This window comes from Nymphaea colorata, chromosome 10 (genome assembly GCF_008831285.2).
Source record: "Nymphaea colorata isolate Beijing-Zhang1983 chromosome 10, ASM883128v2, whole genome shotgun sequence".
NCBI lineage: Eukaryota > Viridiplantae > Streptophyta > Magnoliopsida > Nymphaeales > Nymphaeaceae > Nymphaea > Nymphaea colorata.
In genome coordinates, this window is record NC_045147.1 from 22,149,023 (window position 1) to 22,164,420 (window position 15,398).

Below are 15,398 nucleotides of genomic sequence, written 5' to 3' on the forward strand. Positions count from 1 at the left end.
CGGGCCAATAACGAATCACCGTCTAAGTTTTAGAGTTTAACAAAGAGGTCCTCAAGGTTTCGTATATATTCTCCAAAAGACGCCGATCAGTACACTCGCGGAGATACATGAAAAACGTTTAATTTTTTCAATACCAAAAATACCCCCATCACCTCTCAGCTGCCTGGAGGGGTCAGTGTTTTCGTTGGGAGTTCGTAGGAAGAAATAGTCGCCACTTTCTTTGAATTTCAAAGGCTCAAAAATTCGTATAATGCCGGTGGTTTTTTCCTGGGTGAGTGTTTTGAGGGTCTCTACATGGTTTGTTAAATTGGTGCGCTAATGAAAGTCTAATGTCATTTTGATTTTCATAAATATTATTTTTTTTACAAATGATATATGCATGCAGGGGCAAAGTCAGGATTTTTCTTAGGAGCGGGCCGACAGTCCAACCTTTGAATCTGGGTAGGGCCACATTGAATTCAACTCTAAAAAATACATTGCACACTTAAAAAATTATATTTTTTTTTATTTGTCAGGGTGGAGCCATGGCCTAAGCACCCTCTTTCCCTCCGAATGCATGACACGTTAGTTATTGATATTATTGATATCCGTAGCCCAACTTACTTTAGTTTCAAGTATTTTTGAAACCCAAAAACAAAGAAAATAAGAAAGAGCTTCAGTCTTTTTGGAGATATCTCATCCAAAACACAGTAGAATTATTATTGATCTAAAGGATGAGAGTCTTGTCTCGTCAAACGGTGATGCAATTCTTATCGACGCAAAGCTGTAGAGCACTGAATGTTGGTATTTTGGCAGTTACTAATTAAAACGTAATATAAATCTTGCTGCAAAAGAGTTGTGCAAAATCTCAACAGAATTATACAGATGAATACCAGTTTGCCAATAATTACTCTACTTTATATCAAATTTGAATTCAAGTTAAGAGAAAAACTAAACCTTGTATGAAAGTGGTATCAGACTCCTTTCCGTAAGGGAATTGACCATTAAGATAGGTGCAACCACATGACACATGTATGTTTAGAATTGTAGTAATTACTATCCTTCTCTTTCTCAAACTCTCTCTTTATGAGATGTCATAGAATCTAGGCTTCGAACTCCATTCTTAATGATCTGCCTATAAAAGATTCCTGGAATTATAATTTGAATTTTAAGACATTTGAGCAACCGAAAACTGGAGATGTTTAATGTTTAAGATCACAATATTTCTCAAAATATGTACCGATGCCAAATACAATCTTTTGAAATGACAAGTACTTTTTTTTTTAAATTTTTGGGGACCCCTGAAATAAGACATATGGACATATGAGTGCCTCCCTTCAACTACAAACTTATATATATATTTTTGCATTATTTGCGCAGAGACTATAGCAGTTGATGAGGCGAGGCCGCTCGGTTTGAAAAGATTTGGATTTAGTTGGATCGGTGATGGGTCTAAATCAGGTAGACCCGATCCACTTACTCGGGCGGGAAACAGGAGCGTGGGGTGGGTGAAATTTATGGTGAAAAGGTAACGGTCACATAACGGGCTTGTCGCGGCATTAATGTCAGCCAGTAAATGGTACTACTATTTCGAAAACCGGGAGGGCCGTTTCTCGAGGCCCGTGATGAGTAAAAACGAAACAAGTTGTGAACAAGGTCGTCAGAAAAAAGAAATATTACATGCTAATCAGAGCTCTGCCGCAAACGGCCGGGTCGGATCTGAATAATTTTCCTTCTTATCCAAAATGCCAACCGCTAGATCCAATCTCAAAATAGTATTATCTAGCAAGACATGTGAAAATGGTACGCGAATATGAACAGAAATGACTCAAAGATATTTTAGCTGATGTGTATATAAATTGATTTTCAAAGTAGAGCAAAGGGGAAGAACTGCGACCAAAGAGAGGTTGCAATACGGATTAGATCCAAACTCAACACGGGTGAGCAGATCCAGATCATTTTTTAAATTCATCTGAACCTACAAATGACATGTCAGGCTCAGAATAATCGTACTCATAGAAACATGATCTTGGTCGCGTGTCTCTTGGTGATACGAACGTGGATTCGTACACCTGATGAACATGGCCTGCATCTTAGCACGTTACCTAACCTCATATAATAATATCTATAGTAAGGTTAAAATAAACCAAGCAACTGTTTCTAATTTATACAATAATCATCGTGATTATAGTAAAGGCTTTGGCATGGCTAACGTGACGGTGCTATCTCTGATACCAATCAAAGTGTAAGGAAGAATTCCTCTTCCAAGTGGCGTCTTCTTTCCTTGTTTCAATTGCAGAAGCAGCAATCTCCTTTACAACTGTCATGATGAAACAATCTGGGGTCTTCTTCTTTGGGGACACCATATGCTTATGTTACAGGCGCCCGCAAGCTTTTTTCCAAATTTGTTATAAATATTTATGGGTATTTGCCTCTGATTGAGATCTAAGATATGGGGTGGAGGGGTGAACACCAGCTGAGCTCGACTCGGTAGTTACGTGTTGAGTTTGAGCTCGACTCAATTAAGGCTCGACAAACTCGTTTGAATAAAATTGATATTCATCCTTACGTGTTGCTCGATTAAAGCTCCACAAACTCGGAAACTCATTTGAATATATCGACTTGATTAAGGTTCGACAAACTCGATTAAGGCTCGAGTAGCTCAACTTGTTGTTCACCATATGGGGGTGCTCGGATCTTATGTTTCGTAAAGGCAGATGTCTCTCTCTCTTATATACGCAACGTGCCTTTCAAATGTCGATTCGTATTGTTGGATTCAGCCTTGCATTCGACAATACAATAAAATTCATTTTTTGAAATTTAAAAATGCATGACACAAGCCGATACGTGCACGTCGATGCATGTCAGTTGGTATGGCTCGTTGTTTTTGGGCTTTTATATGAAAGGGAAGCAGATATATTTACGACAGGGGTTGGTGCACTCTTAGAGCCTGAAAGGGCATGTTTGGTTCAAGATCTGACGGGAACATGGATTTCATGATCTTAGTCATGCTTTTATGAAGATCCCAGAACAATGAAATCATGTTTTATTGATTTCAAGAGTTGCCCACCCAACCTACCCTTGATAACTGGCAAGAATTGATACTGCCACTAATGTTGACAATACATAGTCGTTTTGAGCTGGAAGAAGAGCTGGCAGGTCTACATTAAAGGCGCCTGTTGAGACAGGAGGTCCATTCATCTTTGTTTTGTGGTGGGCCTAATGGATTTGCTCCACAAAACTACTTGGCCCCATCTTGTCCTTGTAAGGTATCATTAAATTGGGAGTATCTGGACCCATGCCAAAAGTATTGAATCTCTAAGTATGGAGATAAGAATTATGGATTGAGTGGACTAGACACTGAGCAAAGGTGTATGAGGATATAATTTTTGCTTTCATATCCAACAATATCATAATGATACTGCGAGGGTATTTGGAATATTGTGATAGTGTTTTATGAATATGTTTCAAAGATTAAAACATATTCATCAAACATTGAGATTAAGTGTTCCATGAATCTTCTTCGTCTTTCAAACAAATTCATGAAATACTAACCGGATGCCAGAACTGCCAGCAACACTTCAGCTTTAAGACAGGGTGTCAATTTACGTGTTTGGTCATCTTACATCACATGCCTGGTATTTACATTACGTGTTTGGTCATCTTAAATCACATGTCTCACATACTATTATATATGTATTGGTGTATTATTATTGTATTCCATGGGCTCGCATTGGAGGCTGCAGACTAGGACCCCTGACAACTCACGACAACCATTTGCTTCTCGTATTCATAAATTCATAATGAACATGAGAGCCCGGAAGGGCAAGAATCCGTCGTATCAAAGTTCATTATCAAATTATAAAAAAAAAACAGTGTCCAAATATAGTTTTGTTAGTAGAATTTGGTAAGGCTGAGTACCACCAGAATCTGTCCACGTTCAAACCTTGAATCCAAATTTAGATGGCGCTCACATCACATGGGGAAAGAAAAGGCAAATAGGAAAGTAGCCACCGAGGAGATGGCGCTGGCTTCTTCACCAAACGCCAAACCAGAAGTACGTGGAAGAAGATGGTAGCAATAATGGCAAGGGAAAGAGAGGGAGGATAATTTCCACTCCACTCTGTGAAAGTGGTCTGAAAGTGTTCAGTACAATCCTTTTGAATATCTTTCTTGGCATCATTTTGCTTCTGAATCTGACAAACATTACAGCGTTCAATTTCCACTTGGAACTTTTTCCTGGGCAGCATACTGCCGAAATTGTCTTAACACATCCAATCCAATAATTTCTCTCTCTCTCTCTCTCTCTCTCTCTATATATATATATATATATATATATATATATATATATATATATATATATATATATATATATATATATGATCTCTCCCCATTGCCGACAAATGGAGTAGATTGAATATGATGGTAGCGTACCAATTGTTCTCAACATTGACGACTGTCGCGGTTAGCAGATTCACCACCCCTGCTGGGGCTTCATTTGAGCTCTGACATTGACATTTTTTTTACAGCCTCAATAGCATAGCGTGTCCTCCTTCTCAAACGCCGTCCCATCGTTTTGCTTTCATTACTACCTGCACTCTCAGTTATTAATTAATGAGAGCTAATGCGGCTTGTGTTTGAGTAGGAAACCGCCGCAAGCATGATATTTACTCTCACCCTAGCTTTGTGGCAGCCACTTTTACGATGTCTAATCGCACCTGAATTCCATTAAGGGCAGGGGGCATTCTTCACCCCATGGAACACGGCACAAGTCATTCGGATATAATTTATCCTAAATAGATAACGCTTCCCTTTTTTTCACTGCAGAAGTTTTATACCGAGGGGGCACCCTGAATAATTTATCCAGTCCAAAAATAGCAAAAGCAACTTATTTTGCGGTCCTTTGGTCTCATCAAACATGGTGAGTCCAGACAGGACTGTATTGGGTTTAGTGAAGGGGAAAAATTTGTCATAAAGATTAGAGACACAATTTATTGTTTTATGAATCGGGTTTTAATCCTAACATTGATTGGTTGAATAATGAGTTGATTGAAATAGTCCCCAACTGCTGCTTTTGATTAAATCGTGTACTCTTCCTGCTTATTTCAGGTGATGAATGTGAAGTAGAAAGCCCCGTGGTTGTCCTTCTTCTTCGTGAAAAGAATAGGGGAAGCACATGCATGTGATTGCATCAAACAGCTGATCTTTTTTCTTTTCCTTTCTTATGTTGTATCATTGATGTGACAACTAATTAGTGAATGGTCTTCAATGGAAAGGCCCTCAGCTGCATTAAAGTAGCAACAAGAAGATCACTGACAGCCTCACATCCACTCTCTGCTTTGCTTTGCCTTTTTTTTTTCTTGCATAAAGAGAAAAACATTTTCATTTGTTGGATCTTTAACCTCGAAAGGTTGGCCATCATTGACACATGACTGAGTTTTTCTGCGAATTGCCTTTTTTTAGAGATCAGATTACTTTTCAACTAAATTGGAAGCGAATGGAAATTAAATCCGGTGTTGGTAATTAAGGAGAAAATTTTACCTCTCTTTGAAAATGAAAAGGTCATGAGGAAATCCGTTTGGAGACTGCTGAAACGCGACCGAGTTCACGAACTTGGTCGTTCTCAGCTGCCGACACCACTCACCAGCTCTGCGACTTGTCAAATCAAGGGTATTTTCGTCATTCAGGTCCCACGGCAGAGTGCGCCATGACCCCGAGCTTCTCAATTCCCCGTTTTAAGGAGGCGCTGAAAGGCCCTCCGCGTCAACCGGTTTACCGAAAATGTACACATCATTCCTGTTAAGGACAAGAATGACTACTCGAACCTTTGAAGGCTGCGGAGCGGGCGGTTAACACGTGACGCGCGGCAAACAGGGAAGCCGCGTTTGGCAATTAAACTGAACACCCAGGACGCTTCCGGTCAATTGAGGAAAGGTAGGGAAAGTTTGTTTGTTCCTGGGGATATCCTCGAAAGCGGTTCCTCGGCGCAGGGGCGTATCAGTAATCAGTGACTTGTTCTTTTCGGTTCGTAATTCGAAATGTTTTCCGCCCCCGGAAAGAGAGACGTTAGTGATGAAATGATTGTTATACCCCTAACTTTGCCGACAAGTACGAATGACTTCGGTGCGCTGCGGGTCTTCTACCGGAATGTTAGCTTAAAGAAATGACAAAAATACCCTTTGAAAGGGTTTTTGCGAAGGTTGGTAAAATGGATCGGACGTCGAATCCAAATGATTTTATGCATCCGGATGCTTGGTTTTTCACAATTGTTCACACTTACACACACAACCCGATGTATTGAGATTACATTGGATTCTACGTTGTATTTTTTGAGAGACTGGATGGCCAAAAGATTTCAGTTCCTCTCCAATTCACATATGGCAGTGCATAAAAATTCTAAGTTGACTTTTTGGTCTCAGCAATTTAATTCTTGAATTTAAGATCAGTTCCTTGATATAAATTTGCTTGGATCTTTGTCGATCCAGCCATCGAAAGAATGTCCCGTCATAACGAAAAGTTTTAAATTCACCTGCCAAATAAATTCCTATAGATAGTGATCCTGGATCGGACTCACACCGGATTCGTTTTTTCATCTGAGGTTTTGTGGACCTTCGGTTGAGAGGGGCAAGGTAGTCATTTGAAGGGCTCGTCGCCACCAACTGCAGGGTAGTCTTTTTCGATATTCGCGGAGAAACTTGGGACCTCTTGGTAAATATGCATCACGGTTGAGAAAAAAGGGGAAAATGGAAATCATTAATTTTTTTCGTGCTGTGCCCCCGCTGCATCACATTAATTGCCAGAAAACAACCTCGCCCGCAAAAATTCCTTCCCCCATCAAGTAACCACGCTCCCTTTCTCTCTCACTGGCATTTTGCAGTTTGCACTAGTCTCTCTCTCTCTCTCTCTCTCTCTCTCTCTCTCTCTCTCTCTCTCACACACACATTGTTGAAGAAGGTGAAGTATGTGGGTCAACCTTTGTCTCTGCATTTTCGTTGTTTTTGGTATTTTACTCTGTTCAGAGATCTTCTTCCGCAGCTCAAGTCCTGACTTTCTGTGCTCTTTTCAGCTGTGAAGGTTGAAGATGTGAGGTTTTCTTTCCTTTTTGTGGGAAGGGGGGGAATTGCGTGACAAGAACCCTAGATTTGCTGCTTTTGGTGGCTGCTTCTAGTGTTCTTTGTACGAAGATTTTTGGCCGTGAAACGGACGATTTGTTCAAGGTTGTAGCTTGGATCTTTTTTTTTTCTTTTGAAATCTTGGCTAGAATTCTGGCTCTTTTCTGAAGCACCATTTGTGGATTTTTGTTTAGGCGGAGAAGGAAGAAACTCAGGGCCTTGTTTTGAACGTTGGCGGTGCTGGATTCCAGGTCCTGAGGGGAATGTAGTTGGTTCTCTTTGAATTTTGGTTGTTTAGAAGATCGGTTTTTCCGCTTCGGAGCAAATGCTGAATCTGCTCTTGAATTTATTCTTTCGAACTGATCGGCCAAGATCGTTGACCTTTTCGCACAATGGAGGTTTTGTACCAATTGGCTTCCTCAGCTCAGGGGATTCTAGATTTCTTTTCTGAAGAATCTTACATGTGCCTTCCGCCCGAGGAAAGCTTCTGATTAATGGGGGGTAGTTAGAGGGGGTCGTTTCGAGGATTCAGTAGACAGGAAATATCCAGAGCATCTGATTCTTTACTTCATGTATTGGTTGGTGGAACTTGGCAGCAAGTTTATGCGCAGAGAATCTTGTGATTTTTTAAATTCCTGCTTGGTGAATTCCATGGTAGTTGCTGGTTCCCCTTTAAGTTGAGGAATTGAGATGAATTGGTGTGGTCAAACGCTAATGCGGGATCACTTGTTTTTTAGGATGGCCGACATATGAGTACCTAGAGGCTAGAGCTAAAACTGATGCTTCCTTATAGTTTGCATATATTTGTCAACGCCGGGGCTAAAGCGAGGTCTGAAGAATTCAGCGATGAATTGGACTGTTAGTGTGCCATGGACTCCACAGAATAGTTCTCACTGCTGGTGATGCAACTGTGGCTTTTTAGCTTTTAGTTTAGAGATCAAGAGGAAGGAGAGGTAATTAACTAGAAAACGAAAATGGGAGGCGAGAAAAGAGACAATAAGGGAGCAGGTCCTGGTGGTTTCTTTCAGCTGTTTGATCGAAATGGTAAATCTAGGTGGAAGAAGCTGTTCTCGAGCAAGTCATCCGCGGCAGGTAATTATCCGGCTTTCATCTTATTACGAAGTGGTGCCTCCATTTATGCATCGCAGATCTGCTGTCTTTCTGCCACAAGTTTCCTTCCTTGAGAGTCAATCTTTGTACATTCCCCTGACGCAATAACTTTTTGGCGCTCTATAGATTTCATACTCTTCCACTCACCCATAAATCTCGATTATTACATTTTTCATCTTCATTGGTTGTTTTGTGCATTTTGTTGGTCTCATTCTTCTTATTCTTCCTTCTGTCTGTTTCAGTAGATGAATCCGAACAAGCAAAGCTGGACGGAGAGAAACTGCAGACTACCAATTTTCACATGGTAGGCAGCTGTTTCTTTATTTGTTTTATTTTATTTTATTTTTTGTGTTTGATCTTTTTCTTTCTTTTGTATGTGGGGAGCTTCCTTCCGTCAGTTTTTTGTTATGGTGCACTATGGTAATGACTTCATCTTTTAAAAAAATTTTAGATGGATGATGAGAAGAGAAGTGAATGCAGTTATCCTTCATCATTATCAGTAGATGAGGAAGGAGTGGGAGTAAAGGCACCCAGTGTGGTCGCTAGGCTTATGGGTTTGGAATCGTTGCCTTCTGTAGATGTGCCCGAGGCGAGTTCCACCCCTTTTCATGACAGCAGGCTTGTTAATGGTTCCAAGAAGTGCCTAGAATTCGCATCTCAGTATCAGAACTTACCATCTGTCCGACAGTCTGCCAACTTGGAGATTTTGCCTTGTAAAATTGTTGTTCCAAGGCCGCAAAAGTTGCAGAAGATGTCTTTTGTTGATAAAAGACCAATTGAGAGGTTTCAGACTGAGCCGTTACCGGGAAAACCAGTTAAGTCTTATTCAGATATCCAACACAGACTTTTGTCACCAATAAAGAGTTCTGGATTTGTTTCAGCCAAGAGTGCAGCTCATTTAATGGAGACAGCTGCAAAGATTCTTGAACCTGGACTGCATCCAGCTGCTAGAACTAGATCAACACTTGTTGGAACTTCATCAATTTCTTTGAAAGATAGAGGTCGATCAGAGGATATAATATCTAGCTGTAGAATTTCCAGGCCCCTGGAGCTTCCAAAGAAATTTACTGAGCCTAATGCAGTCAAAGTTTTGAGCGGACAACCCATGAACAAGAGCTGGAATGGTTCTGATGGTAGTTCCAGCTCAAGGACTGCTTCTGAAGGAAGGACGTCAAAGAATTTATCTTCCTCATCATCTCAGAATAGTGCAGAAAATAATCAGAAGCCATTTTTCTCTTCCACTAAAAGAGAAAAGCAAGTGTCAACACCACACAGTTTTCTAAACTGTGAGGATAGTAAACCTGCATTTTCTAGTAACCAAGGGAAATCCATCTCGCTTGCTGTCCAAGCAAAAGTTAACGTGCAGAGGAGGGAAAGTCTGTCTTGTTCATCTTTGGCACGACCAAACAACACCAGAATTAATAGTTTATTGATACATGATGCACAGGATGAACCAGGATTGAGTAGACAACGCAAAAGCCAGTTAAATCTCCAAAAGAATAAGCAGAAGCAAGCTATTTCTAGTAGTGCAAATGTGCTTCGACAGAATAACCAGAAACAGAACAGATTGCCTTCAAAATGTGCAGGTGTAAACCAACATACCAAAAAAGGTATGGCTGGGGGGAATTCTTCTCCAGGGCAGAAGCTTGCAAATCATGACCATGTAAGGGATCACATGGCATCCAGAAGGAATCCTTGCAGTCAACCGAAAAAAGGGAATGTTTCTAGAACTGCAGACAAAGGTGTGGATAAAAGCGATATTGAGAGTAAAAAGTGCCTCTCAAGAACCAGTGACTTCCCTCGAAAGAAAAGATCAATAGAAGGGAGCTTTTGTTCTGAAAAAAATGGGGTTGTTGGTACCATCTTTATCGATGAAAGAGATAGAACTCCTCGAGATACCATTTCTGTTACTACTGGCTATACGAGTCAGGTAGAGTGTAACAAGAGAAACCTTTGGAATGGTGAACAGGCTGTTTCAAGTAGCAGCAAGAGTATGGATGTTGTTTCTTTTACATTCACTTCACCTTTGGCATCCACTGCTGGATCTCGCTCAGCTGACCTGGCATCAAATAAGCAAAACATCAAGAAGGGATGCATTATAGATTCCCTTGGTGAAAAGAATGTGTCAAACACAAAAAGTTCAAGGATGTCTGCCCCAGGTTCCATGAATTTGGGGGGAGAAAGCTTGAGTGTTCTTTTGGAGAAGAAATTGAGAGAATTGACATCTGGGATTCAAATGGCCAGCTCTCTTAAAGCAACCAATTCAGGAAATGCAAATACAGTGTCCATACTCCAAGATTTTCTTGCTACTCTGAACTCTGGGGTTCCCATTTCAAAGGAACATGATGCTGAATGTCTATCCATGCCTCACGACAATGATGTGAACTACAGGTGCATTGATGAAACTGACTGCTCCTCTTCAAGCACTCCAATGGTGAACACAGATCACAAGTTTGAGGTATACATATGTCTATATCCATTTCAGTTCCATTGAAGGGACGTAGTGGGCAGAATTAAGCATCTGATTTAGCTAACTGTTTGCCTAATGCAAATATTTTTTGCACACATATATAACCGTTCTACATGGAGCCTGTGCTTCATGCATCGCATGCCATGGAACTAGTGATGTTTGTCGACCCATTACTCTCAGGTGTTCTCATCATTGGCCATTTCTCGTTCTTAGTCAAAAGCTGCCATGGGTATTATTGTGATAAGTAAGCTAGAGTATTTGATAGATCCACCAAGGAGGAAAGCTAGAAGAAGACATCCCTTTATGCCACTGACACATATTATTCTTGCTGAATATGGAACTGGGTTTAATTGAGATGTGGATGAAATATGATTGAACCTCTTTTTTTGTCTTTTTCCTCGTAATCATGATGAGTCTGGTGGAAAGTTGTGCACCAATCCTGTTAGGCACCATAAAAAAATATGAAGGCAAATGAAATTGCTCGTATGACACGGGAATGTTTTTTGTATCACTGGACCAATTATTGCCAGCTATCTGCTTTGAAGTTTGAACCATAAACTTCAGCTCTCTAGGATAGGATCCAGATGGGTCGCCTCTCACATATATTGCTTCTTCATCTTAGTTGTTTGACCCTGGAGGACCTGCTGCACAATAATCATGTGCACTGCTTTATTCTGAGGGCTTCATGTTTTCACAAAAATGTCGAAACACCAAATTTCAGATGTAATGTCCTTGCTATTAAGCCAAAAAGTAATGTACATACTTAGACAGGATACATTTTAAATAATATGGTTTCATGTGCTTAAAAAGTACGAGAGCACAACAAGTCACATCCAACTTTACAGGATATATTCCCAAAAGGGAATTCTCAGCCAGCTGGTAGCAACAGTAATCTTATTACATTCTTGGGATGTTTTTGTTCTCTCACAGGACTTTGTAAAGTAAAGAGTTCCCTAAATCAATGGTTACAGAAATTTCCATTAATTGCCATGGAGGTGTGTGTAATAAGGTCTGGGTGAACCGTAGATGGTTTTCCGTCTACCAGTCCCTGACTGACTTAAATCTAGTTTGTCCTTAATTGTTTGATGAGTAATCTCTTGGAGCACTATTCAACATATTTGTTCCTTGTTTCTAGTAGCATGAATGCAACTCATAGTTTTCACGCCATTGAGTCCTTGACAACTGGTGTCTCCATTTGTAGGTTGGTTTGTGATTCTACACTAGATTCACAGATCTCTGTGTAACAAAGTGTTTCTCTCATGGAACTTTGAAATAGTAAAGTGTGAATTTTTGGAGGACTCTAGTTCCTACAAAAATCACAGAACTAATTTTCATTAGTTTTTTCACTGGCCATAAACTGGTCATGGTCCTCTTCAAACTCGCTTCAACTTTTGCACATCTTTGGCCACACGTCCTTAAATTTTAAGCGTAATGAGAGTTCTCTTGTGCCTGTTGTGCTTTTTGTCTTGTTTCATTTATGGATCGATTTGGGAATACTAGCAGATTATTTTTGTCTAATTCTAGTTTTCACTACACTACCTTGTTGTGTTGTCTCTTTACTGGAATTCCTTGTACATAGGGATGTAATTGATTAAGTCAGTTTCTAGAAATTACTAAAATCCAGATCCCACCTTCAGTTCCGAGTCGGATAATTTCCCTTAGTTAATGGGTGTTCTAGTTTGATGAAAATATTGAGTCAGAATCCAATTTATTGATTGTGGATATCTTTGTTGATAGGATCTGAATAATCGTTTCTAGTTCTGGTTGGATACCCTTATCTTCATGTCCCTAGTTTGCACCTGTGAGCTTGAACAGGCAATGCTTCACATAAACAATTGTAAACAGAAATGAAAAGTTAAATCATCCATGTACATCAGTGAGGTAACGTCAGAGGAGTGTGAGATTAACCCCATTGTGTTGCTGACATAACCGAACTGTGCACCTGTCATTTTAGCCTTTACTTTGTTCAATTCAAGCATTGACATCAGGGTTTTGATAATTGCTGATTCATAAACACATGTATTTCTCTTCATCTATATGAGAACTAGATCCTGTGTAAGATAATGCAACATTAATGGTGTTGTTTCCATCTCTGAACATGTCTTCCCCGACAATGATAAAAAACTTCTTGTGTACATAGTTCACTTGTTCTTGTTATTTGCATGTGCAATTTCACTTTTGAAGCTTGTTGATATTTTAGCCATCATAGCATGTCTAGTTCGGGTGCTCATGTATGCATTGACTGCTTTTCGGTAGTTTTATGATAGTTTGTGTCCATTTTCTTTTCTGGCAGCAAGTGACGTTAATTAATGTACCAGATCATAACATGAGAAGTTACTTCCTTGAGCACACTTGGAGGGTTGCTAACCAGCTGTTGATTGGAGTTCTGTGAAAATATTTTTGTGGAACACGTGCTTTCATTTGCATTTATGAACGCCAGTTATGCATCTGGCAACTGGTGTCCGGTGTATTATTATAGAACATGGCATGACCTGTGCTGTTGTTCACGTCTGGTTCCTTGATATGTAATTTTGATAGTATTCCTGATTGTAGCTTCTTCAATCTTTTTGATTGGTTTCTCTATTGTTACTGCCCGTTCAGGTACAAGAATCAGTAAGTGAACAAAACTCAGAAGCTCAAAAAGGGAACTTGGATTTGATAAAAATGGATGCTGTGGAGGATAATGAGCGGCTAAGTCCTGTTTCAATCCTTGATGCTGCCTTCTCAAATGACAGCTACAACTCGGTGGATAGTTCGGATGGTGTCTATGGTAATGTGAAGGATGACAATTAATCTGTTCTGCTTTGTATTATTCCCACCTGGGAACACTTTTTCTCTCATGCTTACTTCTTAGCTATCTTCTTAGGTGGTCAACTTGATCAATCATGCCAACCATGTATCATAAGCACATTGGTGGTAGCTGCTGACAAGGACCTCCTGGATTCTGCTACTTCGGCATGTACACCTACCGTAGAAACGCCTGGATTTTCTGAGTTTGGGCTGCCAGATAAACTTGTCATTAACAATGACCAAGAACTGGAATATGTTAGGGACATTGTGTTTAACATCAGGTTGACGTTTGAGGATGTAGCAGTTGGTTCATACAGTGGCATTGTTGATCCCCTTCTCTTTGACAGATTAGAGAGTAACAGTGCCATCTCTGCAAGTGTTGAAGACGAAAAGCACATAAAAATCCAGAGGAGATTGTGCTTTGATTGTGTGTGCGAGTGTGTGGATTCAAAATATGGCTGTTACAGCAGGGGAGATTGCAGAAGCTGGACCAAAGGGGCTGCTGTGGTTGGGAAGGCAGATGTGGTAAATGAAATTTTTAAGGAAATGCTGGGGTGGAGAAGTATGGGAGAACTAATGGTGGATGAGATACTGTACAAGGATATGAGCACGGGCACAGGGAGATGGTTGGATTATGAAAATGAGGAATTTGAGACCGGTTTGGAGGTTGAGGAGGATATATTGGATTCATTGATCGAAGAGGTGGTAATTTACACCTTTGGCTTGGAACCTTAGACGGATTTTCCTGCATATATCTATATATATATATATATATATATCTCCTTCACATCCTTCTTGAAGCTATTTTCCTTAGTACGCGGGGTCTATATTTAGGTCTGCAATTTTTCCTTATTTTTGTGCTCCTTATCCAAGGAAAAGGAAGGATGTACGAGAGATCTAATGTGTTGAAATTATAGAATCACATTCTCTACGATATGTTTTACTAGTTAAGAGGAAATTTTTGCTGTGGTATGCACGTGTCATCAATTCCATATTGCAGCTAAGTTGCCAGGTTAATGGCATTTTTTCTTCTCTGCGTGCTCTTGTATCAAGTCATGAAGCAGTAAGCAATAACTTTTAAACTCACAAGGTGCAAAATTCTGCACTATTATTAGTTAATCAACACAGATGAGCCAAGCCAAGCAAGAGGCTGCTTATTTCTTACAACTGTGTTGCTTGGGCTCTGTCTTGTGTGAACTTTATGCTAGACTATCTGAAGCAAAAAGAAGAAATCCATTTTGTTGGAGATGCTGTACTTCCAAGTTTTTGTGCATCACACTGATGCAAATTATATCCAAAGGCATAGAGACACCAAGTTATGCTCACTAGTTGTGCTGCACAATGAACGATGCTATGACAGGCATTGAGGCGAGGTGCGGAGTTAATACATTCATTTGTGCGAGGGAGTGGGCGTCAAGGCATAAGCTTCATGACCGATAATTAAAGTGTGTAAATGTAAATAACAGAAGCGGAGAAAATAAAGAAGAAAGCGACTAAAATGGAAAGATACAATGATTTTGATCTATTTGCTTATAAAATTTCGCAGTTAGCGGATTAAACTACGATCTAAGTCGCATACCACATGTGACAAACATCTATCTATTATATGATCTAAAAAAGTCATATTCAATCATCACGATGGCGTCTTCTTCAAGTTGTATTTAATCTAACAAAATAAGAAGCACCCTGTTATCACTTTTATAGATCTCAGGACCAAAACAAAGCCACTCTGCGGTTCCGCTCATTTACCAAGACTAATCTTTGAGGCACGCTGCCGTGACAACGGATGACACTTTTAGTCATGGAAAAAAAAAAAACCACTTACAAATGCACTTCAGAGTTCAGAATCTTGAACAGGTCACAAAAACTTTCTGGTGGCACTATAAATGCGAAGTCCATGAATCCTGAGCAAACTAAGGAAGCTGGAAGGGAAAAGA

At 40.0% G+C, this 15,398-nt stretch overlaps 1 protein-coding gene across 3 annotated transcripts; it reads left to right on the forward strand.

Annotated features, from left to right (window-relative positions):
- The first annotated feature begins 6,800 nt into the window (after positions 1 to 6,800).
- Positions 6,801 to 14,412, forward strand: LOC116262332 (uncharacterized). 3 transcript variants are annotated; one of them, XM_031641595.2, is made up of 7 exons: positions 6,801 to 6,938; positions 7,046 to 7,196; positions 7,286 to 8,183; positions 8,444 to 8,505; positions 8,653 to 10,659; positions 13,273 to 13,441; positions 13,538 to 14,412. In XM_031641595.2, exons 3-7 carry the CDS (start codon positions 8,066 to 8,068, stop codon positions 14,194 to 14,196), a joined length of 3,015 nt encoding a protein of 1,004 aa, XP_031497455.1. In that variant the 5' UTR covers positions 6,801 to 6,938; positions 7,046 to 7,196; positions 7,286 to 8,065; the 3' UTR covers positions 14,197 to 14,412. The 3 variants fall into 3 exon arrangements, with proteins under 3 accessions (XP_031497455.1, XP_031497456.1, XP_049936010.1); XM_031641596.2 differs by having other exon boundaries at positions 6,818 to 6,933; XM_050080053.1 differs by having other exon boundaries at positions 6,818 to 6,933; positions 8,447 to 8,505.
- The last annotated feature ends 986 nt before the right edge of the window (positions 14,413 to 15,398 follow it).